The 20,736-nt window shown below is 35.8% G+C and overlaps 1 protein-coding gene across 1 annotated transcript; it reads right to left on the bottom strand.

Annotated features, from left to right (window-relative positions):
• Positions 1–1,824: 1,824 nt before the first annotated feature.
• On the bottom strand, positions 1,825–20,736 carry SLC33A1 (solute carrier family 33 member 1). Its single transcript, XM_081328128.1, has 6 exons — positions 19,590–20,736; positions 13,219–13,409; positions 11,301–11,485; positions 10,034–10,151; positions 9,063–9,278; positions 1,825–6,660 (listed from the first exon to the last, which is right to left on the bottom strand). The coding sequence occupies exons 1-6, from the start codon at positions 20,359–20,361 to the stop codon at positions 6,493–6,495; spliced, it is 1,650 nt and encodes a 549-aa protein (XP_081184254.1). The 5' UTR covers positions 20,362–20,736; the 3' UTR covers positions 1,825–6,492.

Below are 20,736 nucleotides of genomic sequence, written 5' to 3'. Positions count from 1 at the left end.
AGCACCTTTGGGACAACCGTAACCTGGAGGACAGAGAATCGCGGCAGACCTGAATCCAGTTGTTGAGGGTTTTAGTAAAGCCTGTCCTGTTGTGTTTGGCATAGCACCAATTATAAATGTGTCTGCTGCTAAGCTTAAGATAATTATTTCCTGAAGCACAGCAAGCTGCTATGTTTTGTATCAATGAACCTCAACCAGACAGGCCCAAGGGAAGATAGGGGAGTTGCAGCCCAAAACATCTGGAGGATACATGGTTGCCTCTTCTAGTCATAAATAAAGGTGAACCACTCAAATTCCCATATATTAATTACTCAACAGACGAAACTCAGAGGTACTTTGCAGGTAACAGGGTGAAGAGATTAAAAATTAAGTTTTTAAGATTTTGTATGTGAATGGTACAGTACAGTAAAGTCTGTAAATGAAGATAAATGTCTTGGAGAAAAGGGCAGAGGCATCTGCTGGGGACAAATGAGGAAAGCATTGTCTCATTACAACCTCTGCCCTTTTCTACATACATAGTGATGTTGTATCAGTGTATAAAGGCAAAATAAAGATTGCTGCATTGATTCCGTGGACACCTCTGGAAAATGAGTTTTTCTTCATGCTCCTTGACAAAATGATCACAGGATTCAAGATTGGGAAGCCCAGGAACATTGTGGTGGAGCTTAGTAGGTAATTATAATAATCCCTACAATCTGAATTTGTTTAAATAAAGCTGCACCAAACTGCTGCACTATTTTATACATGGACCAGACAGAGATGATGTGAATCAGTTTGAAAAGATTCTGTCTCTCCCATGGTTATATACAATATTTTATCATTTAAGTCCTAGTATTTAATCTGCAAATGTTTTTTTCTTCTCTCTTCTTATATTCTCTGTATTATGATTTTTAGAGTGAAAGCTCATGAGCAGGAATTTCTTGCCATTCTAGAATCCTTTTGATTAAAAATGGGGTGTTAAGTGAAAAAGATGGTATGTAGACTGATCTTTGACCATTGAGTACATACTATACACTATGCAGTACAGGTAGTCCTCAATTTATGACCACAATTGAGTCCAAAATTGTTGTTGCTGAGACAGTTAAGTGCATTTTGCCCCACTTTATGACCTTTCTTGCTCCACTTGTTGTGAATCACTGCAGTTGTTAAGTTAGTAACATGATTGTTAATTGAATCTGGTTTCCTCATTGACTTTACTTATCAGAAAGTTGCAAACTTTAATTTTAATTTATTGCACAGATGATTTCAATTTTATTCTTATCTTAATTTCTGTACTTATTATATGTTTTGTTGTTAGCCGCCCTGAGTCCTTCGGGAGATAGGGCGGGATATAAATCCCATTAATTAATAAATAAATAAATAAATAAATAAATAAATAAATAAACGGTGATCACATGATCTAGGACACTGCAGATGTCATAAATATGAACTAGTTGCCAAGCATGTGAATTTTGATCACATGACTGTGAGGATGCTGCAACGATTGTATGAAAAACAGTCGTAAGTCACTTTTCTCAGTGTTGTTTTAACTTAGAATGGTCACTAAATTAATTGTTGTAAGTCGAGAACTACCTGTATACTCTTGGCAACATCTATCCAGCAGACACTTGCCACTTTCTTAGATTCTTGGGAAGTATGTAAGTATCCAAAAGCTTGACTGTTTACATCTCTGCAATCAGGATATACTTTTTTCTGAGAGAAGGAACTTTGCATATGCTCCATGATAGGTATTGCAGGACTGAGTACTTAGGAACTTGACAATGCATTTAATTCATGGAGCACATTAAGGATTAGTCACAACTTCAAATTCTCTGCTACAATTTAACCCCCAAATTACAAAAAGAAATATTACAAGATTTCATAAAGCAATCAGTAGCATTTCTGATATACATTCAACATCAGAACATGAAAACTGCTTTAGGGACAATCATGGAATAGTTTGTAGATTTCAATTATATGATCGATAAATGTAAAACTAATGCTCAGTCCTGGATCACAAGGAATATAGAAGGCCCCAGTCCAATCTCCACCAACTCCAATTAAAACAACAGGTAACAGGTGATATGAAAAATTCCTGAGTTCCTGGACAATAACACCTTGTTAGATAAATAGGACTATATAGATCAGTGAGCTAGTGTAACACAGCTTTCTGTTATTAAAATAACACATGGTTGTCATTTTTCAGATGCAACATTTCTTCTCAAAAACCATTTCTTCTTACAGTAATTGATCTCTACACTTCTCCAGAATTCTTCCACTGCATTCTATCATTTTGAAAGTGAGGGGAAAAAATAACAAGATGCAAGAATTTGCAAGAATTATTTTGAACATTTTAAAGGCTGCTCCAAATTCTGGAGGAAAACTGATCATTCATCGCTCTAGCAATCGTTTTCTAAAAGTTGCTAGACAATTTTTTTTCAGAAGATCTACAGAATAAAATGTTATTTCCAATTTTAATTAGCATTCTAAGTATTCAATTGCTGCCCTCTTTCTTCTTGCTGTTAACAGTATTTCATAATGGAGCTCTAGGAATGTCTGGAATTATAACTGCATATATATATTAAAAGGATAGTCCAAGAGGAGAACTTTTCCACCCCCCTTTTTTTCAAGTTTCTCTTAAGTTTTAGAAAACAAAATAAGTGTTGCTTTACATTTTTATGTGATATTTAATTTTTCTTTAAGCATCTTCAGAAACAGAAATTACTTTGGAAATTGAATATTTGGAAAGAAACTGCAGGATCAAGAAACCAGGCAAAGTATTTACTGCTTTTCAGTTCCAAAGCAATATTGTAGCACAACTTTTCTGTTTAACTTATCAACGCACAAACAAAAATTAAAACTTGATCTCACTTTATTGAAATAAGCAGAAAGAGCTTTCAAGGCTTTATAATGTGGCACTTTCATAAAAGCACTTGCACTAAGAAAATTGTACTCTGTTCTCATGCTTATTAACAAGATTTAAAGCAATGAAGAGATTTAAATATTTTTTTAAAAATCCAGTAAATGTTAAATTATCACAAGTTTATTTTTGAAGTGAACCATTTTTTATCTTAATAGCCAGCAATTTCTTCAAGGTGCTTAATAAGTTAGTTCAAAAGTTGTTTTTTTTTAAAAAAAATGTCCTTTTAAGTGGCATTTTCTGATTTTATGCTCTATTACCAAGGAACCCCACCCCCAAGCTCAATTAGCAATATTCCAAAATACACATTATTTTCTATCCTGTATTATTGTCAAAATATTTTCAGAGTTACTACCCATCATTAAACTGTTCATAACTAAAAATACTTTTTAAAAAAGATTTGAGAATGCTTTCCTTCAACAAGCATTTACAACTCATAACGTTACATGGAAATAGATTTGACTGTATTCAGTTTTCCCTCAAGTTATTTTAGGCTATCCAAACTAAGGCAACTAATATACTGCCCACTATTTTTAAAGTCAAGTTTGATTAAATCTTGAAGGGAATGAGTTCATCATAATATCAAGGCAGAATAAAATCATGACATGGGTAAGTAATACAAATAAACCAAACCCTAGCTTTATAAACCTTAATAATGCAAAATTGAAGAGACAGTAGCAGACTGCTGGTTAAGTTGCAAACGATAAAAATTTAAGCTGGAATTATCAAATAACATCCTCATCAAAATTCAACATCATTCTTTATGGGTTTTGCCTTTGATTACAAGATTGCTACTATTTTAAAAATCACTGGTTTTGAATTTTAAGATATGTTCTCTTTTTAATGAGGTAATTAGAATTGTTCGTTCGTTATCAGGGTTTTCTCATTCTGAAAACTGAAACTATTACATGCATAGATTGTTGGGTATTATCATTTATTCCAATTAAGTAACTTATTTAATCAAATCTTAGTGAAAAACCATCAGAATATTTCTCAACCAACTTACTTCATTTGGAGTCTTCACAAAAATTATGTTGACTAGCACAAAATCTTTTCCCCTCCCCCACAAACTCATTTTTAGTGCCTACAGATACTTCCTTCTCATTTCATATTGGTTCAGGTTAAAAATGCAAAAACATGCCTTTAACTATGATAACCTATAGTGGATTTAGAGATTTTCATACAGCAAAAATAGAAATATTACTCAGGTTATATTTGTAGAACTTGGGGACACTGTTATCACATCAATAATCAGCTCCTAAGAGTAAAATTTAAGAAGCTTCAAACCCATGACTCTTAGAAGAGAAGCTTATAGTAAGCCTCCCTTGAAATTTGAGTATATTTGTGTGTTTTTATGTTTGTATAAAGCCTTGAAAACAGCATTTAGAAATAATTGCTTAATTTGTATCTCTGTAAGACATACTGGGACATATTCTATGTACTAAGACCTAAACCAACCATACATACAAAAGCCATAAGACAGGATGGGGGAACCCATGCCATATCTCACAGCTGAGGGTTTTTTTTAGACTAATAGAATTCTTTTGAACTTTTGAACTTATTTTTGCATTTCAAAAGTGAGTTTAATGTTTATGGAAAGGAGAACGCTGTTTGAGAAACATCACCCTCAGTCTCCTGGAGCACATTTTTTTAATGTCATCTTTTATAATTCAGGTGATATTCCAAATCTCATATACTTAGAAAACTTTTAAATTTTTCTATTGATTCTGGTTTTTTTTCAATTTACATAATTTATTTTACATTGCCAGAGTGTTGTTTAAATGGATAATCTTTATTTATTTTGGCACCTTATATTAATAGTAATACAGAATAGGAAAACATGAAAAGGCTATTTCATCATTTATTGTGAATACTCTTCTTGTGACACAGCTTTTTCTAAACGAAATCCCTGCCCCCTGCTGAAAAGGGCTAGAAACAACTAATATTTTACAGAACTCTTATTTCTCCTTTCCTCTCATCTCCTCTGCAGCCACCTACCCCTGGCTTTCTTATTCTAGCATATTCACTGTATTTACTAAAATTATCAATTACGATTACTGTGTTTGTGCTAATCTATGCAGAAAGGATAAATCAAATTTCAGAAAATCCAAATCAGGTTGCTGTAAAATATTAATGAAAATGATCTCTCTTTATTGAGAGCACTATGGAGTTTTCATACAAGTTACCAAATTGGATTGTTCATCTGATCTACAGTATATTATATTATTTAAATAATATGTTATCAGTATCTCAGAGCAGCATGCCAGAATTTCTATAACAAATTCTAAGAGAAGTGTCAACCAAACACAAAAGGTTATCTTCCCCCTGTTGATGTTAAAATGTATTTGAAAACTAACCCTATTTTTATTTTCTTGGAAGTAGTTCCTATTCATTTCATTGGAACGCACATCTATGTGTGTTTTTTAAAAAAGACATTTTCTAACATAAATATTAGAGGTTTAAATTCACACTCTGAAAAGAGCATCAAAACAGTGTAAATCAGAAAGATTCACATGGAATCAAAAAATGTCAATTTATGACTTATTGAAATAACCAGTAAAACTGAGACATATCCCTGATATGAGTGTTTCAGTATTTCAGTGTCAAAAAGTATGACTGTTTTAATTTTTGAATAAATGTTCATATGAAAGATGTATACAATACATCAAATGCTATACACAGCCCATTTCCATATGATATACATTATACTGTACATCATTAGATTATAAAAAAAAATTCCGTTAATGTTCATTGAAACATTTACTTAGATTCCTGACATCAGCAGAAATGGGTATATTTTATGACAATGACACTTAATGTTCTAAAATTTAACAGTACAGATATTTGGTTGTCATCTTACACAACTTATTTCCAGAAGGCACTAAATAGTCTGCTTAGTCCTATTTGAGTCCCCCACACACACAAAAAGAAAGAAAAAAAGTATATGTTCCATTCTTCATAAACCATAACTTTGGTTTTTCATGTGCAAACAGTTGTCATCAATTTTATATCTGGTCTTAACGTTTTGAAAAACTTCAGTACCAATTAATAATGCCTCTGTGGCTTGGGGCTACTTATGCTGTAAACTATTAGTACCGTAATGATGAAACTATTTCTATTAGCAAATAAAGTATAGGGAACCAAATCTGAACTTTAAAAGAAAAAAAGCATATTCTCACTACTATAGATATATATTTTTTTTATAAATCTATATAAACTTTTTTTTCTAAAACATTTTAACCATGTAGATTCACTGTTTATTATAAATCAAAATTATTTTAAGTTCCTTTAAAGACAGCTTTTTTCTTCTAAGGTAACTTTAAGGGCATAAAAGAAAGAAAGGCAACAACTGTAATTTAGCGGAATAGTAACAGATTTTAAATGTTTTTATGAAGTAATAAAAAACCTTTAAGAATAATTTTGGATAAGAAGGGCAAACTTTATAATTGATCCATACAGTACTTAACTTGACTTTAGCTTTTGTAAAGCCATTTGGCATATATAAACTGACCATTTTTAGATGTGGATACTTGTTTTCTTATATATTTGTTATATGACAATTTTAGCTAGTCTTTTGTGATATTTCATTTTCATTAACTGATTCTTCTGCATTTCCATGACGTCGGTTGCTCATCCTGCAGCCTTTTCAATTTGGGCCCAAGAAACAGCCACCAAACAAATCCCAATACTACGCATATTATGGATTCCACGTAATAACCATCCAGAGTAATAACACAAGATCCACCTTCTTTTGAGCAAAGCTGTAATACAGAAAAACAGAAGGAATAGGGAACAAGTGATAAGTATATCAGGTGTAGATAAACAAATTGCTTTTGACGTATGTAGCACATTAAAACTTTTTCCCAAATGCGTAACTGGTTTTCCATTACTTTAACATGCATGATTTAAAAAGTGTGTACAATATTAAAAAATGGACTAAGCTGCTGAGAATATTTGTTGACAACCCACAATCTTTGGCCTAATTTCAAAAATTTTTGCAAGAATGGAGAAGAAAGGAACACTACAAAAGTGGAGATTTACTTAAACAAGTGAAAATAGCTAGGGATGTTTTAATTTGGATTTTTTTTTCTCTACAGGAGTTTTGTCTTTATGGCCTAAACCAGGGGTCCTCAACCTTGGCAACTTTAAGACTTGTGGACTTCAACTCCCAGAATTCTTTGCTGGCTGAGCAATTCTGGGAGTTGAAGTCCACAAGTCTTAAAGTTGCCAAGGCTGAGGACCCTTGGCCTAAACAAAACTATATTATAATTACAAATCAGTTCAATAAAATTAGCTCATTAGAGGTAGTGCTTGACTTACAATCACTATTGGGACTTGAATTTTGGTCCTAATTTGGTCCAGGTACTCACATAACTAGACTCTTATCTTTTTACCATTTTTGTAACAGTCACTAAGCAAATCATGCAGTTGTAAGTCCAAATCATAACATTGTTAAGCAGTCACAAAGTTGTTAAGTGAAACCATTCTCCCAAATTGGTGTGTGTGTGTGACAGAAACCAGCCCAAAATACAGCAAATCTGTCACATGACCATAGATGGCTTAACTAGTTAAAAATGCTCATTTCTAAGTGCCTGAAATGCAGTCATGTGATGGGGGGGGAGCATGACATTTTACAATGGCATAGAATAGAATAGAATAGAATAGAATAGAATAGAATAGAATAGAATAGAATAGAATAGAATAGAATAGAATAGAATAGAATAGAATAGAATAGAATAGAATAGAATAGAATAGAATAGAATAGAATAGAATAGAATAGAAGAATAGAAATCTGCAAGGGGCCTTGGAGATCTTCTAGTCCAGCCTCCAGTTCAAGCAGGGGAACCTGTACCATCTCTGACAGATGATTGTCCAGTCTCTTCTTGTGCTTTACAGGCTGTGAAAAGAACTCTTTCCAAGACCATCATAATTTCGAACAGTTGTTAAATGACCTGTTGTAAGCTGAGGACTGCCTATTGGTAGTCCTCGAGTTACGACCACAATTGAATCCATTTTATGACCTTTCTTGCCACATCTGTTAAATGAATCACTGCATTTGTTAAACTAGTAACATGGTTATTAAGTGAATCTGGCTTCCCCATTGACTTCGCTTGCCCGAAAGTTCATAAAAGGTCATCACATTCTTCAGGACACTGCAACCGTCAGCTGCCAAGTGTCTGAATTTTGATCACGTGACTACAGAGATGCTGCAATAGTTGCAAGTCTGAAAAACAGTCATAAGTCCCTTTTTCAGTGCCATCATAACTTTGAACAGTCACTAAATGAACTGTTGTAAGTCAAGGATTACCTGCATTTGGTTCTATAGTTTGGTTCTCCACATAAATTGTTTTTTATTGTCTTAAAATGTTTTAGTGTTTTAATTCTAATATATTTATTGACTTATAAGCTGCCTAGAGTTATTGACAGAGATGGGCAACTATAAAATTGAATGAATGAATGAATGAATGTTTCAGTCAGGCACACCAAAGTCATCTATAAATGATACTTTTATATTGTTTTTGATAATGTGCCATCAACTTAAGTGTTCACTTTTAGCAACCACACAAACAGACTTTTTTCAGGATATTTTTTTTCTAAACTGTAAAAATATTATTCATGGCTTCTGAAGAAGCTTGGATAGCAGCCCAACTTGGCTTGATACGTTAGCTTCTTCTAGAATCTTTAATCACAATTTTCTAGTTTGGAGTAAACAGGAAATTACGATCAATGCAAGATGTCCACTTTGTCTGTCAATACCATTCTGATGCAATGCCTGATGTAAATTATATAGTGTTCACAAGGGTTGTGTGTAATCCCAAGTAATCAGGTCAATTTGTGATTGTCCAAATGCAGCTATTATGTTCAGTTAAGAAGAATAAAAAATGTGGATTGCAGCTAAAGACTTAATACTTCTTTCAAGAGAATATTGCAAAATCCTACAGTTTTGATCATTATGTTGCAACTGAATTCTTAGTAGAGCAAAAACATTTTAGGTAGACCAATGAAACATGGGATCTAGTAAGACAAAGCAAAAGTACTAATAATATATTAAAAAGTTTCTAAAGCGCCTCATAATCCATTTCAAATTTATAAAATCAGTGAGGAAATTTAGTTATCACCCTACTAGCATTAAGATGGGGAATCTGTCTTGCACCAAACTTACTTCTTTAGCAGCTGAAGTCCCACAGCTGTGACCTTGAATTCCAACACATTGTTTTGCTGTAAGTGGGTCCACAAGCCACAGAGCTACTGTGGCTGGCCAGTTTCCTCCCAGATTGGATACTGTGTTAAGCAGTGTCATGTACGTTCCTCCAATGAGTGGGTCACTAACTTTGGCATTGAAAGCCATTATAGCAACATACATGCTATATAAAGTAACCTGGAAAACAATAAGCACCAAGGCATGACTTGATTTTTATTCAAAACATCCTGCTCTTTCTTCTAGAACTGGGATAAGAATCTTTTTTTTTTTGCTCCTGAGAGCACATATAATAGATCCCAATGCATCTCATTCCTATCTCACTATATTAAAAGAAACTTGCAAGATTCTGGTGGTTAATAAGCTCAACCAGGATTGTTCCTTGCATAATGAAATATTTAATTATGTGACAAAAATTGCTATGAGTCACAACAATTAATGCATACATCTCCACCCAATTAATCAACTGAAATTGCACTTTATGTTCACGTGTATGTTGCACTTTATGTTCACGTGTATACACACATATATACTGTAAACACACATACATCTGTATGTATGCATGAATTTGTGTATGTATAAGCTGTACACATTCCAAAAGTGCTTCTGAAAAATGTTTTGAATCTCCACAACTGCAGCATTTATTAAAGACTACAACTGTTATTTATTAAAGCCACCCAGCATTTTTCAGGTTTACATGTGAGCCTAAACAGCAGGGGTGTCAAACTGCCACCGGAAGCCGTGCCCATCCCATTGCCGGCAATGGCAAAACCGTCCCAATACGTTGCGCGACGTCACATGATGTCGTGAATTTAACATGTCTGCTAAACAGAGAAGCTACTGCTTTCAATAATCCATTCATTAAAGATCCAGCACTTCTTGAAGCAATCATACTTAAACTGAACTAATAACTCCACTCATGTACACAACCTTACCTGATGTAAGGCATAACTCAGCAATAATATTATGTAGTAATAAATTGGAAATCCTCCTTCATACTTTACTCTGGGAGTCCACCAAACCAAGAGAGCAAATTCTAATCCAAACAGTAGCCTACAAAAGACGAGAATATTTTTAATTGATAATGTAACTGTTCCTGTAATATACAGAAGCCATATGACTATCTGATATTCACAAGTTTTAGATCAAAGTTAATTCATTAACAAAAGGGCCAGCTTCTAGTGTGCTATTTAACATACCGGTATGTGAATTGAGAAGTGTGAAAACACAGATGCACTTGGCTGATACCAAATAAAGCATTGCTTAAATAAAATTTCATTCTACAAATCACATAAAGCTGATATATGTTTTAACAGGAAACTATCCTCCTTACATATCTTCCTTTGACAGCTTCATTCACCTTCCAGTTCTATTCTATTCTATTCTATTCTATTCTATTCTATTCTATTCTATTCTATTCTATTCTATTCTATTCTATTCTATTCTATTCTATTTATTCTATTTATTCTATTCTATTCTATTCTATTCTATTCATAGTTTGAGTAGTGTTATATCTGCACTAAGACTTATTAAAGAAAGAGCAAGATAAAGTTAAAAGCTATGATTTGTCTGGATTTGGTTAGTTCAGTGTTTCTCAACTTTGCAATCTTTAAGATGTGTGGACTTCAACTCCCAATATTCCCCAGCCAGGACAGAAACAACTGAGTTATGCATGATCCTTATCCCCAGATAAGACAGAATTATGTACAGTTGAAATTTGCTACAATGTGTGAACATAATTTTTTTTCACTTGGTCAGTAAAAGGAGGGAGAGAAATGATGTGTACTTAAAGAATTTAACATAAGCCTCAGACAGAAAGAAACCTGCTGTCCCAGATTTGCCGGTTCTTGAGATGCAAATTTAACTATTTTTAATAGATTGTTGTTGTTGTTAGTTGCGAAGTCGTGTCTGACCCATCGCGACCCCATGGACCCCTCCAGGCCTTCCTCTCCTGTACCATCTTCTGGAGTCCATTTAAGCTCACACCTACTGCTTCAGTGACTCCATCCAGCCACCTCATTCTCTGTCGTTTCCTCCTTCTCTTGCCCTCAACCTTTCCCAGCATTAGGCTCTTCTCCAGTGAGTCCTTCCTTCTCATTAGGTGTATTTGAGTTTCAAACTTTTAATAGATATAAAAATACAATTCCATGTAAACAGACAGTGAAATATTTTACAGCAAATGTAACAATCTAAATATTTTACCTGAAAGGCATGGCTTTATAAAATGTATTCAAGGGCTTTGGCCCTGCTGTATATTTGCTGATGATCAGAGGCAGTATGATTTGCAATGGAACCATTGGAACAGCAAGCAGAGCTAAATGTTCCTTAGGTACCCCTTCTTCTACCAGTTTGAGACCTGTTACAGCATCTGCTGCTGAGAAACCAACCTGCAACATAAATGCTTGTTAATTTTCTCTAAGATTATTAATTTTAAGCTTTTCTTAAATTTGTCTTGATAACTAATTTTATAACTTGGTCTTGCTTTTTCAGTAGCCGGATAGTGAAGTAAACCACTTTTGATTTAAATGTAACTCGTACCCTGCTTCAAATCAATAATGTGAAATTTATAAAAATATTGATTTGGACCAAAAAAAAATCTTATATATCCGGTTTACTGTTATGCAACAAGAAATGTACTCAGACATTATGATTTTTAAATCACTTTGTTTTTCCCATCAAAATCTATGGATTTTCATAAAATGTGCTTTAAAAACTATTCAGCAACATAGAAGAATCAAGCAGATATGCCTTGCTATGCAAAATAATAATTACAAATCTTTTTAAAAAATAATAATAATAATAAGTACCACTTGGGATTATAAAAATTAGTGCTTCCCCACAGCAATCATGACCCTGGCACTAGAACATTCCTGTTAGAGTTATCATACTTGACCTATGACTATTTGGTCAGTGACTGAAGTAACAATGGCTCTGAAGGAATGGTAGTCCTAGCACAGTGATGGCGAGCCTTTTAGAGACCGAGTGACCAAACTGCAATCCAAAACCCACTTATGTATCATTGGGTGCCCGGTGGGCATGGCCCATTGGGTGGGCGTGGCCCATTGGGTGGGTGTGGTTATGGTGGTAATGGCAGACTAGGTGGGACTAAAAAGTTCAATTAATCAATTTCAACTTTGTGAGATCTTTTTTTTTTCCGTGAGAAGTTGAAATTAATTGATTGAATGAACCTTTTTTTTTGTTTTGCACATGGCGGCGGAGGCCTAAAGCGAAAAGGTTTTATAAAACCCAGCTGAAGGCCTAGGACTGGGACGATGGCACCCGTGCCCAAAGAGAGGGCTCTGCGTGCCACCTGTGGCACACGTGCCGTAGGTTCGCCACCATGGTCTTAGCACCTCCACTGTCATGTGATTGTGATCTGGGCATTTAGCAACTGGTTTGCACTTACAAGTTGTTGCAACACCCTATGATCATGTGATCACCATTTGCAATCTTCCCTGCTGGCTTTCGCAGAGAGTTAATGGGGAAGCTGCCAGGAAAAGTTTGTAAGTCACTGGGGTAAATCTCCCTCACCCATGCTTTGTGCACCATCCCTGACTTTTGTGCACCTTCCCCAACCTTCACTGTGCCTCACACATTTCCTTACTCTTTATGAACTCCGTCAATGCATCTCTCACACGTCCTTCCCAATCTTTGTGCATGTTCCCCAAGCTTTGTCGCATCTCTAATGCAATCCCTCACACTCTTACACACCCTCCCTAAACTTCACTGTACCTTCCTTGCACTCCTTCCCCCACCCAGCATAAGCCTCTATCCTGCCTGCCAACCTAGGACTTTCAACTTCCTGCCAGCTTCCCCACTGGTTTTGCTTGTGGGAAGCCAGCAGGAAGTTGCCTCACCTACTGGTTACAAAACTGAGTTAAATGACGGTAACTAGAACTAAAAGAATTGCCATCGCTAAGTGATGTCATAGCACTCTACAAATGCATCATTTTGTGACAGAAATTCCAGTTCCAAATGCCATAAGTCAAAAACTCCCTGTATAACTTTCGTGATTCATAGAGATTTAATAAGACTGACACATAAGTCTATAGATAAATAACCCTTTGCAAAAATGACTCAAATTCCCAAATGGAAACTACTGTACAAATTATTTACTCACTTTTGCTGTTAAGATCAGGGCACAAAACGTAAGGACAGCTGGCATTCTGATTATTGAGAAAAGCAGCTTGTATGTATCCATGATTCCTTTTGTCTCTTCTTTGGTTGGTGTTATTGTCTTGTTTTCCTTTTTCAAAAGCGCAACCAATGTAGTAGTTATTAAAAAAACAGCACCCCAGGAAAAGAGGAAATCTGAAACGATATTCATTTATAATCCAAATTTTTCATTAATGACCTTTTATGCCAGCCTTTCCTACAGATTCTTTGAGTCTTGTGAAACTATAGTGGAACCTATCTAAAGAAACCAGAGAGGGGCAAGCCATTATATTTTAAGCATAGAATACTAAATTTCACAGATACTATGACTAGACTTAAACCATATAAAATAATTAATATATCACCCAAATATGGACATGTGTTTTACAGAAGTTCCCTGCATCTAACAAAACTTTTTTTATTCAATGGTATAATTCACTTAGATGAGAGCCAATGTAATGTGCTGGCTAAGGGACTAGGTTAGAAACCAAGAGACTAAATTCTAGTCCTGCCTTAGGCACAATGCCAGCTGGTAATCTTGCGCCAGTTACTCTCTCTTAGACCTAGGAAGCAACAATGACAAACCATTTCTAAAATTTTGCCCAGAAAATTTCAGGCAGTCACCAGGAGTCAAAACTGACTCAAAGGCACCAAAGTAAGAAAATAATCTACTTATACTTGATCTAAGATACCAATAGGATAAATTGGCAACTTCTAATGAACTTTGGGCTGAACCAGAACTGAAAAGATTGTGATATACGGATAGGTTAAAAATAAGTTAGGCTATGGAGAGGTGGGTTTTTTTTTATTTGTAGCATTAAAAGTGGGCGAAAAGTTATTATTTTAGCTTATGCTTGGAATGATGAAGGTTGGGTGCTACTTATTATTGACTTTGTCTGTTTTTTGGCTGTCTTTCATTCTGCATATGTCCAGAACTACAAATCCTACTCAAATCTCCAATGATCCTAGCACTCTACAATTTTTGCCGTATTTTTTCTTTCTGCATGTTATTTATGCCACAGTGAAAATGAGCAAGTGCACAGTATGAGCTCAGCCAACATCTTCCTAGCATCCCTAATGATTTTCTGTATTCTTAAGAATAATGAATCAGCAAGATCAAGAGAAAACTGCATAGCAGATTCCTCTGCTGAAAAAAGTAACAAATATTGGCGCAAGGGGCTCTCCTCAAGTGAAAAGGTAAAACTGCTAGACACCTTAGCTGGTTGAACATTGTACTATCTATTGCATGGCAATTTAACATCAATAATTTCATTGCATGTTCCATAAGGAAAAATGAAATTAGTAGCCTTGTGAGTATGGAATCTCAAAGTATTGAACATCATTGGGATCTCTCCCTGGAACAGATGGAAAAGGATGTCATCATGTGGATAAAGGACCAAGCCGCCCCCCAAAAAATGGGTTATTGAGTGAACCATTAATCCATGAAAAAAATTCTCTCTATAGTTTGGGATAGAAAGCACTGAGCATGATTTCCAAGCTTGGAGAGGTAGGTTTCACAAATTCATCTACTACAACCACAACAGTATCAAGCTGGCACAGAAGGTTGCCTTGCTGAACCATAGATGTTAAGTCTGATTGATACTGAAGCTGGAGGCTAGAATTCTTCAGTGCTGAAGATCAGCTGGTTCTTGGAAATTTGTGCAGAATAAAATCCATGTGCCCTAAAAAAAAGTCTTCCAACAGAATACCATGTGATCACAGAGCTTTTCTTAGTGGGTCAACTGGCTTTCAGGATTAAAATGGAAAAATATTTTTCCTTCAGGAACCTGGCCTTTAGAACTTTCCTGGTGCTTGACAATATCCTTGATCCTCCCGAGACTCTTCAAGTCACACATTTAAACCTGGAGAACCTTTCTTTCTTGTCATACAATACTATCCTTTTGACTAAGATCATTCTACGATTGTTGCACATTCAGCACAATGCTGGATCTCACTAAAAAATTAGCATTCTCCATCAGTCAGTAACTTCTGAAGGAGACAGCACCATGAACAGCACTGAGATTAAGACACCTTTTGCAATAATGATATCCCACAGATGGAACCCAATGTAAAAATGCTTGAGCAGTCAGCTCTTCATCTACTGAATCAATTCCATCAATGGGAGATGAAATTGAATGGATCACCAATCTTGGACTCTTGACTCTACAAAGCACCATTATCTGCTTCTTTGCAAATACAGGTATAGCTACTATGTGACTGGTCATCTTCACAATGCAATACAACATTTCCCATAGTTTTGAGGAGGAAAAAGTGGAAGAATGTGCCATGCTTCCTTATTTGATCCTTTTTTGGAGACGGTGCTGCTCATTTCACCAGTAGAAGAAACACTATTCTTTTAGTCTTCATTTTTTGATTCTACTGTACAGTCATTATTATTTTTTAAATAGAGTATTTGAAATACTCATAAATGCTAGTTATTCATTCCTTTTTGTTTATCCCTGTCTTATTCTATAATCAAAATAAAATAGCATATGAGAGCAAAAAATCTGAAGTGGCCAAAATACACCATCCTTATTTCTGCTTTTTTACTTGCATTTATGGTGAATTTTGGTTGATTTTTCAATCATTTTCTTATACCTAACATTCCAATGTCAGCAGTTTCATTAATTGCAGTTGAATGTTGAAATGTAAAACCCCCCACCCCATGAGTAACTGGATCTACCTGTATTACAACATTATCTTTGTTTGGATTTTCTTAGATATTTGATATTATTTTCTTTCCTTACAAAGTAAGAGATTTAAGTTTCACTCTTTTGAGTTTACAATGGGCTTGTTTGTTTGCTGTAACTTAGCATATACACTAACTGTACAGTTACTATAATGCAGAACTATATAAATTGACGCAGATACATCAAAAGTAGACAGATTTGATAGGGTTAAGAAAATATACAAATATAGTACGGTGCTTTGGCAGAAGTACCCATACAGGTTTATGTAATCCTGTATTTATATAATTACTTCTATAACAATAAATGTTTTATAGTGCACATTTTGTACAAACATGTTGTATACCACTAAACACTGTATTGTGACAGATCATTTAATTAAATGGCTAGTTGTAAAAATTCTAACATAATCCTAACGTACTGCATTTCCATGATCAAATCACTGATCCCTCTATCAAAAGGACTGGGTCAGCTTGGTAATGATTTATTCATGACTGACCCACGCTGACTCCTCTGAAGTAATGCATTATTTTCTAAATGCTCACAGACTGCTTAGCAATCTGTTTCAATTTTGCTCAGTATCAGCATCAGTTTGGAGTTGTAAAAAACAGCTGAAAAACCAAACAAGCAAAAACAACATGGATTTCAGGATGGTATCATTAATGCTAGTCTGGGATAAATACAGAATATTAAAAATTATTAAAAATTCCCACTCTCAGTTGTAGTAGTCTAATTAAAGGAAAAATATTTGAAATGCTTTCTTCCCAAATCGTTCCCATTCAGACTGTGTTGCCTCTTCTCAGACAAATGAAATGCTTCATCCTGGTTTCTCATAAACTGTCACATCAGTTAGCTGGATCCTTTCTTTTAAAGACAAGAACAATGCTTACCCTTCTTTATTATACCAACTAACCATGAACGAACTCTGGGATGACATCTATAAATATCTGAGAACTTGGATATAATCAGTCTGGTCCTGAACTGAAGTATTCTTGGTAGCCAGCTTTTAACATATTTTTTCTTATTTTGAGTTACCACTTTAAAAATTAATTGTTCTGCTGAAGTCAATCTGAACATATTTTCTTTTTGGCATGATGACCAAAGAAAAGTCAAGAAGTTCTAACCTCTCCCTATTACTCATCCTAACAATGGACCCATCCCTTTCTTCTTTTACTTATGACAGACTCAAACAAGCCCATTTTCAAGATTTTCTTGAGAACCTAAATCTCATTTTGTACTTTATACTTCCTAACTTTCTTTGCATAGATATAGTTCCTTGTTGATATGCCCCTTGGTGATTCACCCATCTTCCCTTTCCTATATATCTTAACTCAAAAGTTATTTATGCTATCCACAAGTTTCCTAAGTTGCCCCCTATTTTTTCCCTTGCTGAAGCTGAGTGCTCTATTATACTTCTAGTATCTTGTTTTCAACTTGGACACAACCCATGTGTACATCCTTGGACCTGGCAATTTATGCCCACGGGAAACTATTACTTCTGTGATCTTGCTGAAATTGGCTACCTTGAACTCTATGATTATGGCCCAATTTTTCTTACCATAATGTTACAGGTAAATGGCATGGTTACATACTTCCAAAATTCTATTGCTTTTACTTTTCCAATCAGTTCTTCCCTACTGATCAGGATCAGATTTCATTCATTCATTCATTCATTCATACATACATACATACATACATACATACATACATACACTATAGAAAAGCTGGCTCCTTTTTTTCCTTTTTTCCATGCTCAATTATCTGAATCTCAATATAATGTCCACTTCCTTCACGATGTTATAGACACATACAAATACATTAGTGTAGTCTTTTTCTTTGACATAATTTATACCACTAAATCTTTGAATACCATGAGTTCAGTTTCATTAATGCTAAATTATATTACATTCCGGCATTAACATTTCTAGCTTTTCTTGTTTCCCATATTCTGTATAGAAACATAACTTGATCTTCCTGCATTTATGTGCTCATTATTGGATGTTTACACATTCTACATATTGCTCCCCAATATCAGGCTTTCAAGACTCCTTTCAAACACCTTCACTTTCAATTTTCTCTTGCCAGGCGTCCCTCATCTTGGAAAAGGATCCCATTATTTAAGAATGCAAACCATTTCTATTAGCATCATCTGGATAGTCTACTTCCAGTGGTCTTCTCTCTCTTCTTAGACCATGTCCTCCAATGGAAAGGAGAAAAAAAAATCACCTGTGCCCCAACTTCTTCATCCTCCTGTCCAATATTTCATAATACCTTACATATCTGCAGGGCTGGGTTCACCGTTTGTTTCCACATGGATGACAGAAAGAAATATTTTTTACTAGAAGTATCAGTCTTCAACGTCTTTCCATCACACTCCAAATGTGTCCCAGAAAGACATACTTGTCATCAAAGACTACCCAGCTGACAGATTGCTACTTCAATCTCTCTCAGCAGGAATTTTCTAATATCCACCTCCCCTTACTTCCATTTCTTTAGGACAAAGACAGGAATCCTTTCATTTGTAGAATCAGAAGTGTCTTCTTACTCAATCTTTGAGGCTTGTAACAGCCAGAAATCCACAGGAAAGCCATGGAAAGTGTTCTAACAACCATACAAGCATAAAACCTGTACTCAAGAGGCAAGAGCTTCTGTGTCACAATCTGGGAAGTTTCTTGAGGCCCTTGTCTTGCCAGTTTGTTCCTATGTGCTATTCAAAAATTCCCTACCATGCTTGGTAAGTGGGCAGATTTTGCCTTTGGCTTTTTTACTTTCATTTCCAGGAGGCCAATCAACCCACACTTGTAAGATGTATAGTTTGTCATCTTCAGAAAGGAAAATAAATATGGCATATCACCTGCAAGTGATGAGAGCAATTCTCTCCAATTTCATATTGTTCTGATGAACAACAAACCATAAAAGTGGCTCCTTTGATTTGTTCAGCCAATTTTTTCTCTCTCTCTGGATGCTCATTTATCAATAAGGATTATTAATAATTATTTAATAAAATTAATTAGTAGTAAACTTTTGCGCTAACTACATGCTTGGATTTCTAATATTCTAAGAATATTCTAAGAAAGCTCTAAAATTTGGGGACCTTTACCTGTAGGATAAACGTAACCTATGTTATTTGGTTTCTTTTTCTAGGCCATATGTATGGGAAGTTTTGCCTTTTTCACTGATATAATTGGTAAATTTGGACACAGATAAACTAGCTAGATGCAGCTTCATAAATGAGTAAAAACATTTCATCTATGATATCACTAATCAGAATACTCTAGATATTCAAAAACAGAAATACCATCTGGCATGGTGCCACATGTCAGATCTTTTATAAAATAACATTCTTTATAAAATATGCTAATACAGAAGCATGTGTTAGATGTCACACTAACTTTGTATTTTCAAAGCTGGATAGATATTGGAAACACTGAAAACTAATTATATTGCAGTTCTTCAAGTCATTCTATAAAAAGATCTTGTGCAAAACAGACAACTCTTGTAGATATTGTCATGAGATGGGCAGCAATATAAATTGTTCAATAAATAAATCGGATTGGAAATGAACCTATCATATTTGTATGTGAAATTTTCTAATTAGAAATGGACACAGAAGCCTTAAAAACCATAAGACTCTGTATCCAACATTTACCTGAAAGTGTAACGATTCCTTTGGCTTGAGGCTCAAAGCGTAAATACTTGTTGCAGAAGGAAGGCGATTCAAGAGCCAAAAACAAGACATTTCCCAAGAAGTAGCCAGCTGTCTGACCCACAGAGTTACAAGTAGATGCATAGCCCACATTTTCTCGTGATAACATAGTCAATGCCCAGCCATCTACAGCTATGTCCTGAGTGGCTGCTAGGAATTCAAAGAGGAAGAAGGTCACAGTAAGGGCCACCACATCTGGGCTTTGGCCATCGACCTCCCCAAGCAGAGAATCCACCCGCACAGACAAGTACATCATAAAAAGACCTAAAATGTACTGAGTAGGCACAAGCCAAGACTTTCGGCGACCAAAGTTTCTGAAGTACACAGCATCCACCAAGGGAGCCCAAAGCAACTTCAGACTGAAAGGCCAGAAAACAAAACTAAAGAAAGCCTGGTCTTTGTAGCTGACATTCTTGCTTTGCAAAATGAGGGGGATGCTGCCAGCAAGCCCCAGAGGAATCCCTTGCAGCACATACAGGAAGAGAAGGAGCAAGATATTGCCAAACTCTGCTCTATAGTCTTGGGGAGGCTCCATAGGCTGGATATGTGGCTCCTGAAGCAGAGCCTCCCTGTCATCTCTCCCGACTGTGTCCAGAGGGCCGTCTTCATAGAAATCTAGAGGAGTAGGCTTATCCTGCATCACATCAAGAGCATTCCGGTAGTTGCCCGGCCGGCGATGCCGGCTATTATCCTTCGAGGAAATGGCAGGGGACATGTCACACACGTAATCCAGCGCTGTTTTTTCTTCAGAAGCCGAGGGGGCCGGTGGTCCTCCCCACCGAAGACTATTTTCCCTAGCCTGGGCGCAGATCGCGAGAAGCTCCCAGGTCAACCCCGGCAGATGCCCTGCGGCGGTGAGAAAGAGTTCGTCCTCTCTTTAGTTCCGCCGGCCAAGTGGGCAGGTTCCCTCACCATGAAAAGGAAAGGAAGACGAATGAGATGCCTCTCTCCCCCTTCGGCATTGGGAAGCGATGAACCTCCTTTCGGTGACCTTTCGGTGACCGGCCGGGATATGGGGCACTCCGTTCGTCGGCCGTCCCCGGCACAAAACTTCCTTCGCCTCTACCGATTTCCAAATCATTCGCCGATC

This window comes from Vipera berus (assembly GCF_964194415.1).
Source record: "Vipera berus genome assembly, chromosome: 5".
Classification (NCBI taxonomy): domain Eukaryota; kingdom Metazoa; phylum Chordata; class Lepidosauria; order Squamata; family Viperidae; genus Vipera; species Vipera berus.
This window is presented reverse-complemented; position numbering and strand designations above follow the sequence as displayed.